Here is a 22,058-nt window from a genome sequence, read left to right on the forward strand (position 1 = left end):
CCTGGAAGGACGAAGGTGCCGCAGCGCTGGCAGCGGGCACGCGCCCCGGCCCGTGCGGCTACGGGGGGGCGACCCGGATTGCGCGGGCTAGCACAGAGCCCCGGACGGAATGACACCCCCCCCGCACACCTACAGTCCCCCCATACACAACCCCAACACATCTGCACCCCCAAGCACACACACACATCTGCACCCCACAAACCTCCCACACACATCTGCAGCCCCAGGCACACACACACATCTGCACCCCCAAGCACACACACAAATCTGCACCCCACAAGCCTCCCACACACATCTGCACCCCCAAGCACACACACAAATCTGCACCCCACAAGCCTCCCACACACATCTGCACCCCACAAGCCTCCCACACACATCTGCACCCCCAGGCACACACACAAACCGGCACCCCACAAACCTCCCACACACATCTGCACCCCCAAGCACACACACACATCTGCACCCCACAAACCTCCCACACACATCTGCAGCCCCAGGCACACACACACATCTGCACCCCACAAACCTCCCACACACATCTGCAGCCCCAGGCACACACACACATCTGCACCCCCAAGCACACACACAAATCTGCACCCCACAAGCCTCCCACACACATCTGCACCCCACAAGCCTCCCACACACATCTGCACCCCCAGGCACACACACAAACCTGCACCCCACAAACCTCCCACACACATCTGCACCCCCAAGCACACACACAAATCTGCACCCCACAAACCTCCCACACACATCTGCACCCCCAAGCACACACACAAACCGGCACCCCACAAACCTCCCACACACATCTGCACCCCCAAGCACACACACAAACCTGCACCCCACAAACCTCCCACACACATCTGCACCCCCAGGCACACACACAAACCTGCACCCCACAAACCTCCCACACACATCTGCACCCCCAGGCACACACACAAACCTGCACCCCACAAACCTCCCACACACATCTGCACCCCCAGGCACACACACAAACCTGCACCCCACAAACCTCCCACACACATCTGCAGCCCCAGGCACACACACAAACCTGCACCCCACAAACCTCACACACACATCTGCAGCCCCAGGCACACACAAAACCTGTACCGCACAAGCCTCCCACACACAGTTACACCCCCAGGCGCACACACACACAAACAAATCTGCACCCCACAAACCTTCCACGCATATCTGCATATCCAAGCATTCACAAATCTGCTCCCCACAAACCTCCCACATACACACTTGCACTCCCAAGCACACACACACCCCTGAACCCCACAAACCTCACACACACAAACTTGCACCCCCAGGCACGCACACAGAAATCTGCACCCCACAAGCCTCCCATACACACTTTCACCTCCAGACACACAAACAAATCTGCAGCCTGCAAACCTGCCACACACACACCTGTACCCAACAAGCCTGACACACATCTGCACCCCCCCATATACCCAAAGCTACTTGGTCTGCCACCATCCATACCCCACAACCTCTCCTATAGTCATCCCCCAATGCACACACACACTAGACTTCCAATCCACTTTCACCTCCACACATCACAACCCCCATACCTATGCATCCCAACCTCCCACAGCCACACTACAACAAAAGTACAGTGATAACGTGGTCAGACCAATGGTCCATCTAGCCACTCTTACAACAGTGGCCACACACCACAACTATCCACCCCCAGTTACCCATGTATTCATAGTCACTCCGCACACACACATACTCCTCACAACACACACATAACCCATCACACACACATTTATATACTCAATGCCTACACATACCCACATTCACAAAACCACACACTCACCTTCCCTGCAGACACACACACTGATGCACAGACTGAAACACAGCAGTGACTAACATCTGCCACACAGTGGAAAAAGTAGTTTGGGGCAAGAATGGTCTTATGCAGTGGGCCACAAAATCTTTAATATCTGCACAGAGCATTTTATATCTCTGTTTTGCCTCTGCACCTCTGGACTTCACTCCACAGAAGACATACATTAAATGGTGCAAGACAGGGAAATAAAAATAATGGAGGAATGAGGTTAGCCTTGCTGGGAATCAGATCCCTGGTCCAAGGAGTCTAGATAGTCCAAAAATATTTTTAGAACATAGATTCTTAATCTGGGGGCTGCATTCCACCTACACAAATCCTCTCCCCACATCTACACACAACAACTGCTCCATGCAACCCACCCCCAAAATACCATTTTTCTCATGTTGTGCTTCATTGCTCTGGACTATTGTATGCTGTTTTTTCAAGAAAATAAATGTATATTATTAACTAAAACCACCAATATTATAAAGAACATTAAAAGTTATTGCTTTCCTAAACCCTAAATTGATAAAGTGTAGTGCATAAAAACATTAAAATAATCAAAGATACACTATGATTCAGTTTTTATTTCTCTTTGTTTTTGGAAGGAAAAAGTAAAAAATCCAAACAAGAATTGAAACTGCTGATACAACAGAACAATAACTAAATACTTCCCTAAACTCATGGCCCATATTCATTGTACTGCAACTGTGAACTAGTAATTATCAGGAATTAGTCAATTGTTCTTATTGGAGAGTTATGAGTACTACTGTCTGAGATGGGCCAACAGATATTGTAATAATTGCTATAAATTTATCCTAGCTGTAAGCTCAACTGTGAGAAGACAGTGACATTTTATAAAATAATAATACATGTTTATGGGGAAAAGTGCAAAAATGAGACAAAGACTGAATTAGTCCGAACAAAAAGACTGCAAAGAGTGTGCTAAGATCATGCTTGGTAACCAAGAAGAGTATGGAATATACTCTGATATGTCAAAAACTGGACCTAAAATTGGTAGATAAAATAATGAGATGATGAGCTATTCCAGCCATCACTCCCAAAACAGAGATTTGAGGGAGAAAGCTAGCTACTGCAAAACTGGCTAGGGAGAGGCAAATGCCAGCCAACTAAAAGACAAGAAAAAGAGATGGAATAAAGTTATCCACCATGGTTGTCATCCCCACTGTCTTTGCTTACCATCTTCATCTTAATACCAGAAGCTGTCTTGTTCAGACTGGGCTAGAGCCACTAGAATATTTGTCTGATCTCCCAGCCTGCTCCTGGTCATAGGGTACGTCTACACTGGCACCCTTTTCCGGAAATGCTTAAAACGGAACAGTTTTCTGTTATAAGTATTTCCGGAAAAAGCGCGTCTACATTGGTAGGATGCTTTTCTGGAAAATCACTTTTTCCGGAAAAGCGTCCGTGGCCAATCTAGACGCGCTTTTCCGCAAAAAAGCCCAGATCGTTATTTTCGCGATTGGGGCTTTTTTGCAAAAAACAGTACTGTGCTGTCTACACTGGCCCTTTTCCAGAACAGTTTTCCGGAAAAGGACTTTTGCCCGAACAGGAGCAGCATAGTTTTTCCAGAAAAGCACTGATGATTTTACAGTAGATCGTCAGTGCTTTTCTGGAAATTCAAGGGGCCAGTGTAGACAGCTGGCAAGTTATTCCAGAAAAGCGGCTGATTTTCCGGAATAAGTGGCCAGTGTAGACACAGCCATAGAGTTTAAGGCCAAAAATCCCAACAGATCATCTAGTCTGAACTTCTGTATAACACATGCCACCAGCCACAGCCCCCCATCCACACAATATAGCCAGTGACCATAATTAAACCATACTATTACAGCCCTTAGCAGACTAGGCTATTACTGCTCAAGGCAGACAAGAGGGACCAAAGTGTACCAATCCTGAGGCTCCTGAAAATAGACAAGTGAGAACATACCCCAAAAACATAGGTTTTGCAACAAAAGCTCTTTTAACCAAGTAAAGATTGCCTCCTAACAATACTATAAGGATATTTGTTAGCCTTGTTGTAAACCCTGAGTTTGTCAAAGTTAGCGGGTGGACTGGAGTGTCATTCCCGTTTGTGTTTTGCTATTTGGGATTATAAAAGGGATAGCAAAACACAAAGGGAATGACACTATTCATTAGCATTTGTATTGCAGTAGTGCCAGGAAGAAGGTCCCATGATGCTATATGCTGTACAAACATAAAATACCCCAAATAGCTGACAAGCTAAATCGCATGGGACACAGGGGTCTTTCTTTCTTGTCATTAGTTTATATCCATCAATCTGGGTCAGTGTAACACAAACATGGTATGATCTTGGTGCTGGTTGGTGACATGGAAATGGCTTGGTGGTTTCATTCCTCCACCCTACTGGACTAAAGAAACATCCTCACATTTGCTATAGTTCTTGGCAATTTAATTACATACCAAAGGATTGAATAATCATAGTCAAAATGACCTCTCCCTACAAATAAGAGATTTATGGGATGTTGTTTTACACACGTTGGGGGGGAGGGGGAGGGAAGTATGCCCTCATGCTGATTTCTGACCTCTTTCAAAACTGCAACTTCCATCTGTGACATCATTTACAGCACAAGACAGCTACTGTAATTGTAACAAGTTGGGCAAGAAAACAGGATGTGCCTTCTGCTGGGAGAGCAGCATTGCATGTGCTGTGGTACCCCGTTCTGAAAAGCACCCGCAAACTCTTCATACAAACTCAGACTGAGATTTTTTTTCTCTTAATTGTGGTGGTAGAAGAGGAAGTGAGACATGGCTGTATGTATACAGTCTATTGGGAAATCCCGATTTACAGTGCAACGCAGATTGTCTAGTTGACATGATTTTTCTTATGACAATAATCCAAGAATCCTAAATGAAATGCAATAGCTCATGTCACCGGATATAAAGCCCTATCACCGATGATGGGGGAGCATGCCTCAAGCTAACCAATGCTTCGGTATGATGCTGGGGAAGGTGTTCGTTGGAAGTGCCTTCTTCTGGACAATATATAGAACTAAAGTCTGGAAGATATACGGTCATTTAAGTGCCCATGGTACAGAGAAAGCAACTGTTTAGATGTTAGTTCTGGTGTCCTGGCTCATTTCTGATTTCATGTACTCCTTCTGAAGCGCCAGTTCGATGCGGGTTACTCCACTCCCGACGTCGCTTCTGTGTTCCACCCCAGAAGGAGCTGCATTTCAGTCATGGGTGAGCAAAGCGCTTCGGAATCCTGGACAAGGAAACGCAGCAGTTCCCCGGCAGTAGCAACGGGGCCGTAGAGTAAAAGGCGTCGCTGCAGCTAATTAACCAAAGGGCAAGTCGGGGCTCTGCGGGAGACTGAGCCCGAGGGGCGTTTCCTGGTGACACCCCGGGCAGGCGGGGAGCCGGGCAGGCATGGTGCGCTCCAGTTCTCCCCGCCTCCAGCCGGGCTGCGCTCCTCCCTCTCGCTGCCTCTCGCTGCACATTGCACTCCGGACTGAGCTGCAGGAGGCAGGTAGGCACCGCTGCCGTGCCCGGGTGGGCTGGGGGTGCAGCTGGGAGGGCACTGGCGCTAGGGCTGAACCCTGCCAAGGGGGCTCGGAGCTAGGATACAGGCAGCTGTGCCAGAAGCGCCGCCGCTGCTCCAGCGGGAGATGCTCCCTGCGCGGGTGCCTCTAGGCTGGGGCACAGGGCGGGCGCCCAGCAAGCCTCTCTCCTTCCCAAACCACCGGCCAAGAGCCTCCCGCCCAGCGCCGTATCCCGGGGAGACCCCAAACACACACCGGGCTTCCACTCTGCCTGGCCGCTTTCCAGCGATCGCCTAATGCTTTGATTCTGGCTCCCTCAAACCGCACCGAGGCACCTGGAAACCATGTTGTGCACTTCTGGTCCTGAGTTACTGAACTGCTGCACCGGGGTTTGCATGGGGCTGGGCACTGGCTGGTCAGGATGGGCATAAAACACCCTTGGACCATGTCAGTTTTAGAGCGAAAGGTGCTCTAGACATAAGAATATTTCAAGATGAAGCTCATATGAAGCTTAGAGCCCAGAAAAGCCACCCAGTGTAGGGGAACAACTGCCTCACGTTTGGAATGAAGATCCAATTGGTGTCTGTATCTCTTGGACTCACCCACATTGACAAACTATAGAGATCATGAGCAAAAGTGGGAGGGAGATGATTCTTTCACAGCAGAGCCTCCCAGATACCTGCCTAAAAGGACTCCTGTAGCAATAAGCCAGGAACAAGCTGAGGAGGTTTGTTCTGACATTTACATTGGTTGTTGACTTTTGTAGAAGAGGGTTGGGGTTTTTTTAGTGTAAAAAACTTCTTGCAAAATTTCTGGTTATATCAAAGGTCACCAAACTTACTGACTCTCTGAGCCCTATATGACAATCTTTAGAAGTCCAAGAGCCAGCTGTGCTTGCCAGGGCTTTAGCCCCAAAGTGGGGTGGGGGACTTAGGGCATCAGCCCTGCAAGACGGGGATCTCAGAGCTCAGCCCCATCGGAGGTGTCTGTCTGGGCTCAGGGTTTCAGACCTGCTTCTGCTGAAGCCCTGGGGCAGGAGTGCTCTGTGGGTTTGAAACCACTTCCTGCTGGGCAGAACTCTGAAGTAACATGCAGATGTGGCACATGGAGGTGGGGGGGGGGGCACATGCCCTCCATATTTTTGCCAGGATATGCAGGACCCACTCTATCACAAAGTCTTACCAGAGCCACATCCTGAATGGCAGCTGAAGGAGCTGGCGGTAGTGAGGAAAAGCAGCAGCAAACAGCTGGGAGCTGCAGGAAGAACCACTGTGGATAAAAAGGTGTACCTAGGACAGTACCTATACCTAGGAAGGGCATAACACAAGCTATTGGCAGTGACAACATACCTTCTAATTGTCCTTCCCACACGACAGCCAACCATCCTTTCTCTGGCAGAAGCCCTAGCCCCACTCCATGCCAGGGCAGAAGCTCGGAGCTTCATCCCCCATCTGGCAAGAAAGAAGGGGGAGCGGAGCCTAGGAGCAGGGCTCTGTGAACCACACTTATCTGTAAAACTCTTAGGCTGTGTCTAGACTGGCAAGTTTTTCTGCAAAATCATCTGCTTTTGCGGAAAAACTTGCCAGATGTCTACACTGGCCGCTTGAATTTCTGCGAAAGCACTGACGATCTCATGTAAGATTGTCAGTGCTTTTGCGGAAATACTATGTTGCTCCCGTTCGGGCAAAAGTCTTTTTCCAAAAGATTTTTGCGCAAAAGGGCCAGTGTAGACAGCACAGTACTGTTTTCCGCAAAAAAGCCCCGATCACGAAGCGCATCTAGATTGGCCACGGATGCTTTTCCACAAAAAGTGCTTTTGCAGAAAAGCATCCTGCCCATCTAGACGCGCTTTTCCCAAAATGCTTTTAACGGAAAACTACTGGCTTATACAGTAAGAAGCAAATGCTGTCCTAACTGAATTTAACAAATATGCCCAGGTTTATTAGCAACCAGCAGTGAAAGTGACGTAACATTACTTACAGGTACTGTCCTATTGTAACGTAGGTCTCTGCTAGCTCTTTAAATAGCTCCCTGCTGGCTTTTGCCGCAGCTCAGCCAGGTCTTGCAAAAGCTGCACACCAGACACACCCACTTACTTTCACCTCTGTTACTAATTTAAGTGCATTGTTACATGAGTAAAGCAGGAGAGGCAGATAAAGTCTTGGCTGAGTGGAATAGGTTTGAAGGAAGCACTCCACATGTCCTGGGTTGTTTATAAGATAAATAATTTTAGTGTGCTTTAACAAAAGACTAATCACTGTACAACTGCAGCATTTTGTTTCATCTACCACTAACGATGCTATGGTTTTGGAGGAGGTTGGCAGGAAATACTAAGCCTGGGAGATCTGAGCAGGCATCTAGTGTCTTGGATGGAAGAGGGTGAAATTTAATAGCATAAGAGCAATGTGCAGAAAACTTCAGTTTGAATCTAATTTGTGTAGAATTTCTCATCCTTAGATGTCCCTAATTCACTGACTTTTAAAATAAGTTATTTGTGTGCTTGATGTATTTAGATTTGAATTATAAAGAACACCCATAAAATATAGAATCAGAAATATGGAACTGGAAGGAACATGCAAAAGTCACCTCATCCAGTCCTCTGCACTGAGGCAACACTAAATAATAGCTAAACCAGGAGTGGGGAACCTCAGGCCCGGGGTACAGATGTGGCCCAAGGCTTGCCTGGATCCAACCCCTGAGGCTTATGCCCGCTCCCCCCCCCGCACTGGGGAACCTGTGCTCCTGCCCACCCGCTACCCCGCCATGGGGATGGAGCACACAAAATCTACTAGGCTGGGCTCCCTAGGCTCTGTTGTATGAGGGGAATATGAGGAGTGTCTTTTTGCTTCTCAGTCGGGTGCAACATTAATGAGGGGTTTTTGTGTGTGTGGTCCCCAACTGCGTTTTCTGTGGGTCAGTGGCCCCTGACCCAAAAAAGGTTCCTCACCCCGATCTAAACCATTCCTATATGCACCTGAGCAATTAAGAACATAAGAACAGCCATACTGGGTCAGACCAAAGGTGTCTGCCAACAGTGGCCAATACCAGATGCCCCAGAGGCAGGCAACACAACAGGTAATCTTCACGTGATCCCTCTCCTGTCACCCATCCAGACAAGAGGCTAGGGACACCATTCCTATCCATCCTGGCTACTAGCCATTGATGGACTTAACCTCCATCAACCCTGTTAAAGTCCTAGCCTTCACCACATCCTTTGGCATGGAGTTCCAGAGGTTGACTGTGCACTGAGGAAAGAAAAATTTCCTTTTGTTTGGTTGGTTTGTTGGTTGGTTGGTTGGTTGGTTTGTTTGTTTAGGGGGGAGGGATAGCTCAGTGATTTGAGCATTGGCTTGCTAAACCCAAGGTTGTGAGTTCAATCCTTGCCAAGGCCATTTGGGGCAAAAATTTGTCAGAGATGGTAATTGGTCCTGCTGCAAAGGCAGGGGAGTGGACTTGATGACCTCTCAAGGTCCCTTCCAGTTCTAGGAGATAGGCAATCTCCATTAATTTAATTATATTCATCTATGTGTCTGGCAATTGTATTCTTTACTATAGTTTCAACTGATTTTCCCAGTACTGATGTTAGACTTACCTATCTGTAATTGCCAAAATCACCTCTAGAGCCCTTTTAAAATATTGCCATCACGTTACAAACCACCATTTATAGTTCCTCAATTTCACATTTGAATTCTTTCAGAACTCTTGGGTGTTCTTCAAACACCTTTTTGGCTTTTCTTTTTATATTTTTACACTTAATTTGACAGAGTTTATGCTTTTTTCTATTTTCCTCACTAGCAATTGACTTCCACTTTTTAAAAGATGTCTTTTTATCTGACACTGATTCTTTTACTTGGTTGTTACTTGGTGGTAATTTTTTGGTTCTTTTACTGTGTTTTTTAATTTGGGATATACATTTAAGTTGGGCCTTTATTATAGTGTCTTTGAAAAGTTTCCATGCACCTTACAGAGATTTTACTTTTTGGCACTATACCTTTTAATTTCTGTTTAACTAACTTCTGCATTTTTTGTGTGGTTCCCTTTTCTGAAATTAAATGTCACAGTGTTGGGCTGCTTTTTCCACCACAGGGATTTTACATTCCAAGCGTCTAGCTGTGTTTACCTCTTGAACCAGATCTTGCACTCCACTTAGGACTAAATCAAGAATAGCCTCTCCCTTTGTGGGTTCCAGAACCAGCTGCTGCAAGAAACAATCATTTAAGGTATCAAGAAATTTTATCCCTGCATCTATCTCGTCCTCAGGTGACGTGTGCCCAGTCAATATGGGGATAGTTGAAACTTATAATTAAGCTTATAGTGGCCAGTATTTGCAACACATATAAATAATGAATTAGCCACTACACAAACACTTTCTATCCTCAGATGTGGTGTTTGCTACTATGATAAGATTTACAGAGAAATAATTACTGTGGTTTAGTGGCAAGTCATCTATTTGGAGGAGCCAGGTTTGTCACCTCTGAAGTGCCAAACCTGCAGAACAGCTTTGTTAATTTGCAGTTTTGCTCATGCTCTCACCAGATTACATAGGCCCGCGTCAGACCAGTGATGAAACGTCTTGCAGCCAGGGAAGCCAACAGCGTTTGCAAGCCCCTGTGCAAGGTTTAGCTCGGGGAAGATGCGAGGGCATCAGGGGGAAGAGTGGGCCATCAGCACTGCCTGGGCCACAGAGCAACCCCCAGACCTCTCAGCCACCAGGAGCGCACCACACAGCCCTCTGGCAGCAATTTAAAAGGCCCAGGGCTCTGGCTGCAGCACAGTGCTGGCCAGGAGCCCTGGACCCCTTTGAATTGCCAGGCCCTGGGGCAGCTGCCCTCTTTGCTGCCTTCTTCTCCCCCTCTCAGGCTGTATTTAGACTATAGAGTTTTGTCAGAGAAACAGCCATTTTTCTGACAAAAATTGAGTTATGGCCACACTGCAAGCACGTTCTTTGACAGTACAGTAAATCGAAAGAACAAAGGGCTTTTTGCGCAATTGGTAATCCTCATTCCATGAGGAAGAGGCCTTTTTGCGAGAGAGCTCTTTCGGAAAAAGGTATGTGTGGACGGGGAAAAGGGAGTTTTTTCGGAAGAAGAGGGAAGAGGAAAAATCACAGGTGTCCTGGTGGCCATTCTGTCGATAGCAATCACTGCTTACACGCAAAATAGCGTCTTCAAAAAAGGGCATCGCTTTTTCGATGCGCTTTTGCAGTGTGGATGCTCTGTTTTGCAAGAAGTTTTTTCAGAAGAACAAGAAGCCTGTAGTCTAGACATAGCCTCTTTGGGCCTGCTTGCAGCATTTCACAAAGCCAAGAAAATAGACTTAGCTATTGCCTGAGTCAGTTTTCAGAAGGTTTTACTTCTGTAAATTTAAATAGAACAACCAAGCAGTTAATTCCAAAATATAGTTCAGAAACCTGGCAGAGTTTCATTAGAATACAGACCAAAGAGGATGTGTGTGTTTCAGGAATACAGAGGCTCAGAAGAGAAAAATGGAAAGTAACAAGAAGGGAGAGTGTTAAGCCGTGTGAGGTAATGGGGAGAAGAAAAAAGGGCCAGGGTTACCATGTTTTTTTCTCTGTTTGCTGTTTTCCTGTGCTTGTTCCCATTCCCTTTTCTTTTAAAGGTGATGGATTAAATTGGCTATTTTAATTTTGGACGGGGGAGGGGCCTGAAGGCATCACTGATCTTTAAAGGGAAAAACTTGCATATATCCTCTTTTCAATGAATGATTGTGGAAAGTGGAGGTATAGAATACAAACCTATACCTCCACAGAAGCCCCACTGTGTGCAAATTTACCAGGCTAGCTGGCATCTTGGAAAAAGTCTTTTTAAAGAGAATATTCATGAAACCAGGCCCATTTCAGTTCCTCTCCAAGAGCCATACCAAATTAGCTTAACACTTCTCATAGAAAATCCTTCTAACACTTACCCCAAATCGTTGTTTGTCTTTGAGTGGAGAATTAGTTAACTCCATCTGAAACCTCAGTGTAATCATGTTAGATTATGAGAGATACTTTTGGAAGCATGCATGAGTTGGCTGTTATTACCACATTCCCTAAGAGTATGTCTACACTTGCTCCCTAGTCCGAACTAGGGATACAAATGTAGCATACCGAAGTTGCTAATGAAGCGCGGGATTTAAATATCTCATGCTTGATTAGCATATTTGCATCCGGTTGCCATTTTAAAAATCCACTAGTCCAAATTAACTCGCCGCATGTAGATGCGGTATTCGGAAAGAAACCTCTTCCCTCGGATTAACTGTTACTCCTCATTACACGAGGAATAATGCCTATTCCAAAATAGCTATTTCGGAATAGCAGTAGTGCGGACACTCTACTGCTGCTATTTCTAAATAGCTCCTCCCCAGGGTCATTCAAACTAATTACTCCCCAGTGCCTCCTGGGACTCTAAATCGAGGTAGCATGTCCACTTTAGGGACTAATTTTGAGGCTTCCCTGTAGTGTAGACATGCTATTTTGAAATAAGCTATTTCGGAGTATTTCTTCCGGAATAGCTTATTTCAAAATAAACATGCAGTATAGATGTACCCCTCGTGAAGAGATCCCACTGCTATTGAAGATGTCTGTTATCCTATAGTTCATGATGATTTGGGGATTGGGTCCACCTAGTTTGCAATATTTCTTTACTACACGAGGAGTCTTAGGCAATAGGAGCAGCAACAATTTCTCTGCAGCCAAGGGGAAGAATAAACTCTTGACGATTATAATTAAGGACATCTGAAACTAGGTGTATCTGAAACTCACTCTTTTGGCAGAATTTAGTTACTGTTGGAATAACAGGAGTAAGCAGGAAAATGTTAAATGTAGTAGTACTCTATTGGGCAGGAGTTTTATTGATAACTTTTACTATAAATTAGCAGATCACATCTTAAATTGTACAGTGGTTTATTTTTGGCACTTTAGCTTTTAAAAACTCTTCTATAATATCCCAGCCTCGTGCCAGACCTGGTATTGCACTGTGTGCAGCTTGAGAACAGATTGAGTTCTAAACCAAGGCTGGAGAAGCACGTTCTGAAGCTGTGAGCAGCAGGGTTTGTCTCACCTGCAAAAGTGTTTTGTGGGCTCAATGCACAATTGGCAGTGCCCATTTTATTAGTGCTAGGTAGGTGTACAGTTATACAGATTTACTGCTGTGAGAGAAAGGAAACAGTTTGTTTCTCCCTCTGCCCCCAACCAAGAAATGTGCCCATGCATATGTTTCTCTCCGCTAGTCACCAGAGTATTTTCCATCCATGTGCAGAATAAATTTTGTTATATGCACCAAGGCATGTGCAAATGTGTACCAACAGTAGAAACACCTGCTTCTGGCTGTGGGTGCTCTTCTAATCAACTGGGCACCATTTGAATCTCTCCTTGATGGCTGCCCAAGTGCTCAGCTTATAGGGAACACTGGTTGCCACCACTGACAACTAATAGTACTAACATTATAACCAGGGCTTGCCGAACTACGGTGAGCCCCGCTCGCCAGCAACGCTGTCCGGCAATCTGCGCATGCACAGATCGCCCGAACCCGGCTCTTCTGGGTTGCAATCTACTCGCTACGGGCGAGTAGATTGTATTATTTGTCAAGCCCTGATTATAACTATTAATTAACATTCCTGTCTTCAGTGCTAGCAGCTGATTTGGAATCCTGAAACCTGTAGGTCAAGTCCCAGGCAGAACAGGTGACCGCATTCCATACACCTTTCCTGACTTGAAGCGAGCACTGAAGACAGGAATGGTTGTGACTTGCACAGAATATCCTCAAGTCCTCCTAAATAACCTGAAGTCAGACAAAACAAAAGAGGGTGGAGAAGTTGTCTGCAGACTCAACATACTTGGAATGCATCAGCAGTTCTGGCTCACTGAGGTCCGTGGGAGCAAAAGCTACTTCTTTGACTGCCATACAGTGTTGCTCAGCATGAACCTGTAAAGAAGCGATTTTAAGGGCACCTCATTAGTTTCAAAGAGGACAGAACTACCACCTGTAATGGACAGAGACCAGCTGGTTTATGGAGATAATCTGCAGGCTGGAAGACATCTTTTGTTAAAAATAAATCTGTTAATCCTGTGGATGAAACATTATAGCTTCCTCTTTTAGATCTCAGCTGGCTCTCTTTAAGGAGGCTGCATTAAGGTCATGGAGCCAGAATTCAACCAGGACTAAAAATATGGTTAAAACCTGACCATTAGCACATTTCTGCCACAGCAAAATAAATTACATTCCCCTTTCTTCCTCAAAACAATGCACCAGCCCAGACCCGGATGGTTCACACTCTGAACTAAAAAGTTCCCTAAAACTATAGATCACACTGACATCCTGTAGGAAAACTGGAAACAGTAAACCAAATGCACGCATGGTAAAATAACTTTTTGCAGATACAGTAGGGAAGATTAAATGATGACATGGCATTTTGCTGAGCTATCAGCAATTTAGGTTTCTTATGAGTAAGTCTGTGAGTCTGTCGCGGATTCTGTGACTTTCTGGGGCCTCCAAGACTTCTGCCACCTAGTGGTACCCCTCATCCCAAAGCCTCCCCAGCAGCTTGGGTGGCCCCAGTACCAGCTGCAGCGCCCCTTCTCCAGCAATAGCTGTGTTTCTGGGCCACCCCCCAACAGTGGCACTAGTCTCCCAGGTGGCCTCCTGCCATGCTGCCCCTCCCTCCAAACCCAGCGGACACTGAGCCATCTTCCCCAGCGTCAGCAGGCTCCCAGGTGCCCCTGATAACCAGCGGGTGCCCTGGAACCCTCTGTGACGTAGTGGGGGTACCTGGCTGGTTTCTATGCTGCTGGCTCTGGGGTAACCCCCACTGGCTGCCGTGGGTACCAGGACCCAGCAAAACAGGATAAGTCACTATGCAAACCAGTATGGCCAGACACCCCCCATGGAGAGGAACAAAGGAAGGTGGAATGCTGCCCTGGCTGGGGGGCAGGGCTGGAAGAGAGTTGGTTAGTTGCTGTCTGAGAGCATGGAGGAGACAGCCTAGGGAAAGGGGCTGGAGTTTAGGGGCCCAGTCTCCCCCATCTCAAGGGGGCCTGAGGCATCCTAGCCCAGCTCTGTGACCAGATTACATCTGTGCTGTGTTGTATCCTGGAGAGGCAATAAACTTCCTCTATTCCACCGGCTGGTGCAGTCTGTTCGTGCCATTTCGGGGTGCAGGAGACGGGGGACCCCCAACCCGCCGTCACACCCTCTCTCAGCACCATCAAGCTCACCAGAGCCCCATAGCATCAGAAGGTGCCCTCAGAGTCCCTAAGATTTAGTCAGGGATCTATAGTACAAGTCATGGATAGTCGTGGGACCATGAATTTTTCTTTATTGCCTGTCCCTGTAACATGTCCCTGACCTTTACAAATACACCCATGACTAAATCCTAGCCTTACTTATGAGCAGTTCATTGTGAGTGACATTTACAGATTTGCATAAACTACTGTGTAAGTAGCATAAAGCACTCAGGGCCTTTTTCTTTGTCATCCTGCACCGTCTGACATCATTTATACAAGCGTGGAAATGTGTAAAGCATTTTCAATGCTAGAATGTTACATCCAGTAAACATACACTGGTTTAAATGAGGACACAAGGTACAATGCAGTGGAGAAAGGAATACTCAAGAATCTATGACTGGCACTACCAAAAAAAAAAAAATCAAATCAGTCAACCGTCTCCCCAAGGGATGTAAGTCAGCAGTCAAGTAGTTGACTATCTGATAAGCCTAGGCTTATTGTGTAGTCAAGTTGATTACTCAACTACTTGCTTCCCCATCCTCCTTGCTGCCTCTGTATCAGAGGCAACGAGGTGGGGAGGGAAGGGGAATCAGGAGCCGGTATGGAGGTGTGGAAACAGGACTAAGGGAGAGGGGATTTGCGTGGCCATTTCAGGGTTTGTCAGTAGCAGAGCAAGAGTCTGGTTCACTCTGACTCTTGCTAACGTGAGAGCTAGGAGAGAGCTGTGTTCGCCTCTCTGCCTGGCTCTCCAAGATAAGAATGGAATGCTGACCTCAGCGAGAACCTTGAAGATAAGACGGTATCCGATGGGAATTGAGTGGGCAGGGAAGTAATTGTGTGATGTTGTATGTAACAGAAAGGTGTATATATATTGGGTTTTAATTGTTTTGTATTTGTAGATCCGCTTATGCTGTCTGCCCTTGCAATATTGCTCGAATAAATTGCCTCTGGCTACTTGTTGCTTACAAACGCAGAGTGAGGACAATGTTTTCTTCCAGAGAGGGGAGCCAGCTTAAAAGCCAGTTCCCCCCAGCACCGTCTTTGTGGTGCCGCCTGCCCTCTTTCCCCCCCATACTGCTGCCACTATCAGAGGCAGCATCACTGTGGAGTGAGGGAGGAATTGGTGCAGAGGAAGCTACCACAAAGCAGCCCCTGTTCACGGCCAGCCCCAGCAAACAGCCTGTTCCAGCAGCAGCCCCTGTTCGCAGCCGGCCCCAGTTGCTGCAGAGGCTGCTCCAGCAGCAGCCCCTGTGGCAGAGGCCCGGGCTGGCAGCTGGCAGAGGCTTCACAGCAGCAGCCCCTGTCCACAGGGTATCTTAGCTCCCCACTGGGACCCCCTGCAGACAGGGGCTGCTGGACCCAGCACAAGCCAGGACTGAGCAATCCTGGCTCAGTCCCAGCTTGCGCCACTACCTCCGTTGCACCTCTGCTGTTTAAATGCAGTAGATGGGCTGCCTGTGCACCCGACTCCTGCTACATTTAAACTGCAGAGCCACAGCAGCCTTCCCTTACTGACTAATTGTGTAGTCAATACAAACTTTGTCGACTACACAGTTTATCCACCTCTTACCATCCTTACTCTCCCCTATACTTAGTGGTAACATCAGCCACGCCACTGGTGTGCAGTTAGACACTTCAGTCTCGCTTCCCACCCTGTTGTGGGCTTTACTGGGCACCAGCTAAGAGCAAAGAACTTAGCTCTCTAGATCGGAGGGAGAAAAGCATCAAACCCATCTCTGAACCCTTTCCCTCTGCTCTCTTCAGATAAAGATGAGCTGCAGTGAGATCCGTATGCTTGCCTTGGGATTTGTGGACAATTCTTTTGACTTCTACTTTGAAGGTAACACTTGTCTTTTGTATCTTGGATAGGGTGTGCAGTTTGGGATTTCTGTGCAGATGATCAAAACTTGCCAGGCAATGCAATCTATTGCTTGGGTTGATGTATGCTTAGTTCTATCACCTCCCACTTTGCTTCTCTATAACCTCTGCTAATGGGACAACTCTGCTGTTGACAAAAAGTGCTACATATGTGGTTGTTAGGTCGGTATAACTATATGGCGCAGCCACATTCCTGAGGGACGGAGTCATTTTGACAGATCTGTTATGTAGTCCTGGCTTGAGACTTCTAGAAGTTCAGCTATTCAGATGCAGAATTCTTTGCTATTCTGCTTTCACATCAGTGTCCTTGATAGCATTAATCTGGAGTATCGCAGACTTTTACCACATCTCCAGAAACAGGATAATTGGAAGGAATGATGGTTGTGGAGGAGGTAGGCTTTCCAACTCACGTTAGAAAATGATCTGTGGTATGTATACAGTGTAACTGTTTTTTCTCTCTTTTCTCGTTTCATCACTCGTCTCTCTTGGAACACAGAAGATGAAGGTAAAGTTGAAATTTGCTTGACAAATTTTAACTCTGGACTCAACTAGCACAGAGCTGCTTGCTATTCCCAATGCTGTCTGATCCACCCTCTTGCCCCCTGCCAACATAGTGTTCATCAGTATTCAGTGGTGATTTTCATACACAAACGAATGGTGGGCATGGAAAAACTCCCTCCTTATTGAGTTCATCTAAGTGACACCCAGTGAAAGATGTTCTAAAGCTGGAATAACTCACCTGGCACACAGTGGGGGGATATTTCACATTGGGGTCCCCCACCCACTGCCCTTACCTGTGTTCAGCCTTCTCTTCAGAAGTCTAAATTTGAAGAGCAAACGCACATCCTGGGACACCTTCCAATGATGGAATATGTAGAGCAGGGCTCTTCAGTCTATCACATGAAGGCTGCTCCCTGATCACAAACTAGCGGGTGGGCAATTTGGGGACAAGAGTAAAGGTATAATCCACTAATCTACTCAGGTGCATAAGTCCCTGCTGTGATCCATCAATCCCAATATGCCCTTAAAATCACTCAGTGCCTACATTTTTCAGAACAGAAGGTGCCTAGTTGCCGCCTCTAGGGTCAACACAGTTACCTCACATTAGGTGTCCAGACACCTACCTCCCACTTAAGTCCTGGAGTGATTCATAAACATGGAGACTACAGGTGGCTGAACACGTAACTCACTCAAGAGGCCCAAGCCAGCAGGCTTCTGGATAGGCCCCATTCAAAATCCAAGGGAGGAGGTAGCAGTGGTGCTACTGCCTTTGCTATAATAAATCATTTGGCTAGAGAATGAGGCTATAGCCACCCATCTGTGGGGCAGGAGACCCACAGGCCCAGTCCCCCTGCTCCAGTCACTTTCATTATTTACTCACAGTGGAACATCTTGAACAAGAGGGAGGGAGCCCTACACTGGAATACATATCCCAATATTCAGTAGTTAGCATGCTCCCCTGAAAGGTGGGAGAACCCTGTTCAACTTCTTTCTTCTCCTCTGTCAGGGAGGGGAGGGGAGAACTGAACCTAGGCCTCCCACATCCCAGGTGAGCACTTCAACCGCTCTGCTAAAAGTTCCAAGCTGGGCATCACCAACCATATTGTGTGGCAGTTGGCCAGCAGACAGGCTAAAGGGGCTTTTTGGCAGTCTTTTTACTATGCCAGCATCCCGTTGTAAAAAGTTGGCGTGGGATAGGCGCATCTGCTTCTTTCTGGGGAGAGTGGCATTAGTGGTAACTGTCTGATTAATGCTTACATTAGAAGGTCTGGAATGCGACTACTGGAAGCAGGCACACTCCCTAAAGTACCAGGTCTTTCGAAACATATCTAATCAGGTACTCATCGTGCGGCCAGGACTAGGGAATGACATCACACCTGCATTTGAGCCCATGGCAGATCAAGAGATGAAAGCTGGTATGATATTTTTGACTTCTATAGGGCCTATAACTATTGCCCCTGCTCTTCATTCCAGGCATGCTTTTCCCTATGTACCACTTGGATTATCGCAGCTACACCTGAGTTAAGGGGCAGGCCAAAAACCTAAAACTTTAACAACAATTTCTAGTAAATGTAGTTTGTGCTTAATGCCAGATAAGAATAGAGCTGATCTCTGATATAGGACATCATCCCCTCCAAAAATGATGTTGCCCATTTTGGGGTTGGCCAATCTGAGTACACCTTCACTTTACAGCAGGAGCCAAAGGCCAGATGTTCTAGCTGTGAGCAGACAGAAAATCAGAGAATTTCCTCCCCAAAATACTGCCCTGTACCCCCACATGAAAGAAGCACGTGGCTCTGTAGTTTGAAATTAGGGATCAGGAAGGTGCTGCAAAGATTTCTGATGCCACCAAGCTAATGAACCACTATCACAAGCAAAGTTCTTACTACCCATTTTCTGTTGTCAGCAAGAAGCAGTATTTTATATTGGACAAGCAAGGCAATGTATCTGGCACTAAAAATAACTCGCCAGTCTCTTTTGGTTTGAATCAGTACGTCTCCACATGCCCCGACTTGTTTCAGTTACTCATTCAGGGTCAGCTGTTCAGCGCCTATTTACAGCCAACACAAGAAGGAAAAGCAACCCTCACCTTCTGAATGTGCTCCCAGGGCGGCGCACACTGACATCACACATGCTAGCCCTTAACTGTTTTGCCCTCAAAACAAGTAACAAGTCCAACTGAATTTTTGGCCATCAGCAATCACAGGGCAGAATGCAAAACAAATCCCAGCCCCACTGAGCTGTAAGGAGGGTCATAGAGAGAACACTGCTTGCGGTGGAGTTGTGAGATGCCCACATAATAAAACTGTCAGTACACGTTCATGCCTGTTTTTACACAGCTGTCTGCTAACTCTTTCCCCGCAGGCTCCTAACAGTCAATATTTTGTGTTTAGACTCTGGAGTGCACTTCACCATCCACTATTACAAAGACTACTCATTTGAGGAAGGGTTGCCTGTGGTTTTCAGCGTCCTGGTAGACAACAAGACTTACTGTATGTACTGCACACAGGAAGGTGGGGAAAAGATCATTCGATTTAGGGTAAGTAACTCCCTCTGGTTCCAGTGTTTGCTGTAACTCAACATTCCTCAGGAACCCAAATTAAGAAAAAACAACAACAAAGGGGCCAGAACAGCATTTCTCAAATGCTGTCACCAGGGGATTTTTCTGCAGCAACCATCTCATGGGCGGAGATGGGGATGCTGATGTCACCAGCAGGGGACTGACACTATTCAGCCTTCCAGGGGCTCCAAGCAGCACACCTGTAGAGGGTCAGGGTGTGTGCTTGGTACTGGAGGAACTTTCAACATCACAGGTAGCTGTTGAGTTTCTGTTCCACCTTCCCAAGGGTGGAGAGGCTTTGGGCTTCAGTGCTTCTCACTCCCTAGCTTTGGCTGCAGGGCTCTGGAGTTAAGATTCCTTACCCCACTCCCTCCCCGAGTCCAGTGGCAGGCTCTGGACTTCAGCCCTCCCTAGCTCCAGCCCCAGGCTTCAGCACTGTGGCGGTGAGGCCCCACCGTGGAAAAATTGTCAGAGTAGTCACCAGCAAGAGTTGGTGGCTGCACTCTGAGGCAACCAATACATTTGTTAGGAAAAACTGTGTTAGAACATGATCAACTGTTTTTGAGGTAAAAATGTGAAAACCACATACAAGTGTCCAGTCTTCGAACTGGTCATAAATCTGAGTATTTCCTCCACTTCAGGAAGAAGTAGTTCCCAAAGAAATTCTGGAAAACAGCAGTGATATCATCTTCATCCAAAAGTCAATTTCATCAATAGACACAAGAGCATTCAAATTTGAATCTTCACTAATGCGAGGACATTTCTTGGCTTTTCAGCATGTACAGAACTTAAACAAACTGATTTTAAAGCAATGCAAAAATGAAGACCAAGTAGATGAATCCATACATATTCTTGTCTCCCAAAAACCGATTTGATAATGTATCATATACATGCAATTCCTTGGCCACTTTTCTACAACTTTTATTTCTTCAGCAGTCAAACTATCTATGTTAAACTGTGTAACCCTCCACTGTATCCATGCAAGCAAAAAGCCTCCTTGCACTGAGTTAAGTTCTTCGGGATTTGTGCTGAGTTTATTGTCTCCAGGAGTGACACTCTTCAATGCTTATCTTCAACTGAGCGCCAATATAGAAACAGACTATATTGGGGGACATGAAGCTTAAAGACTATAGAGATTAATATCTGTTGCTAGTTACAACAGAGCTTCCGTGGTAAGACTGCTATTTACCACAATGCCCGCTCCAAAAAAAGCAAGTCTGCATGAGATTGTGGTTGCCAGCTTTTTGAAGCGTTACATTTGGAATTAAACTGAAACGTTGGGACTTTTTTAGGATGTGTCCACTTGTATCTCCCTCTATCACAAAGTTTAAAACTGAAGTAGATATTGCAAACTCCTATAAAGAAGCCTCACACTTTTTCTATCTATCTGTGACAATCAGATGGATCTGGGTCAGAGAGACTCCTGTTTTGTACTAAGAGTTGACCAGATGGCTAACCTTGTCAGCCTAGGTACACTGAAAAAGGGGTGTTTTCCTCTTTCACTAATACAGTATCAGAGGCTACATATACACACTATAAACTAGGGGTATGATTTCTTAGCTCACATACCTACACTTGCGATAGCCAACACACAAATATACATAGTAGTGTAGCTACAACAGCAGAGACAGTAGTAGCATGTCTTAGCCACAGTAACAAACACCTGTCAAAGCAGTGGGTACCTACTGAGCCATGCTACCCCAGCTACTCTTTATGCATGCTGGCTCTTGTCAAGCTATGGAGCTCACAGTGTTAGATATAGCCTGAAAAAGAGGGGCTGTGTCCATCATCATACACCAGCAGGAGGGACCCTGCCTAGAATAAATGTGTATTGACCACAGACTCCCAAAAGGGTGGAGGTCAAATTAGGGAAGGAAGCATATCAGGACTTTTATTTTAGAGAACTGCAGTTTGGTGTTTTATGAGTGCCTTGACTGTTAAAAAACTTCTTTGCTAAGCCTATACTCCTTGCTTTCCTGTCACGCTGTCCCCAAAAGGGTTAAACTAGAATATAGTGTGCTAGCAGGTAGGTAGAACTTGGGGGGAGGGAGGAGAGTGTGAAAACAAGGAGGAAGTCTTGAGCCAAAAGTGCAAAGTTTGGGGCATTTGGACTGCAGGGTGCCACATCCTGAGGAAGGAGTTAGACAAGAGATCTGAAGCTAAGTCAGGGACAGCCAACTATTGGCTCTTCTGAAGTTAATATGCAGCTCCTGGCTTAGACACTGACTCCAGGGCTGCAGCTACAGGTGCTCAACTTCTGGCTCCACCTCCTCCAAGTGTATTGAACCCTTGCTCCTTCTCTCCCCCACAGAGCTGTTTCATGGCACTCAGGAGGCTGACTGCAGTGGGCAGGAGGCACAGGGAAGGAAGAGGAGGCACTGATCTGTGGGGCTGCTAGTGGGCAAAAAATACGAGAGAGGAGGCACCTGACAGGGTCTGCTCACAAATTACTGTAGCTCTTTGACAATGTACAGTGGTAAACTGTGGCTCCTTCTCAGGCTCAGGTTGGCCACACCTGAGCTAGGTGTATGC

General features: G+C 46.6%; 2 protein-coding genes across 2 annotated transcripts in view; one reads left to right on the plus strand and one right to left on the minus strand.

Moving 5' to 3' along the window:
* The window catches only part of LOC102453028 (carotenoid-cleaving dioxygenase, mitochondrial), a 90,501-nt gene that overhangs the window by 52,852 nt on the left and 15,591 nt on the right, over positions 1-22,058 (minus strand). The gene's annotated exons all lie outside the window — the stretch shown is intronic.
* On the plus strand, positions 5,302-20,814 carry IL18 (interleukin 18). Its single transcript, XM_089773388.1, has 7 exons — positions 5,302-5,351; positions 9,451-9,584; positions 16,352-16,427; positions 16,962-16,970; positions 18,229-18,381; positions 19,360-19,505; positions 20,168-20,814. The coding sequence occupies exons 3-7, from the start codon at positions 16,358-16,360 to the stop codon at positions 20,399-20,401; spliced, it is 612 nt and encodes a 203-aa protein (XP_089629514.1). The 5' UTR covers positions 5,302-5,351; positions 9,451-9,584; positions 16,352-16,357; the 3' UTR covers positions 20,402-20,814.

The sequence above is a fragment of the Pelodiscus sinensis genome, chromosome 25 (genome assembly GCF_052426305.1).
Source record: "Pelodiscus sinensis isolate ZL-2025 chromosome 25, ASM5242630v1, whole genome shotgun sequence".
NCBI classification, from domain to species: Eukaryota; Metazoa; Chordata; order Testudines; family Trionychidae; genus Pelodiscus; species Pelodiscus sinensis.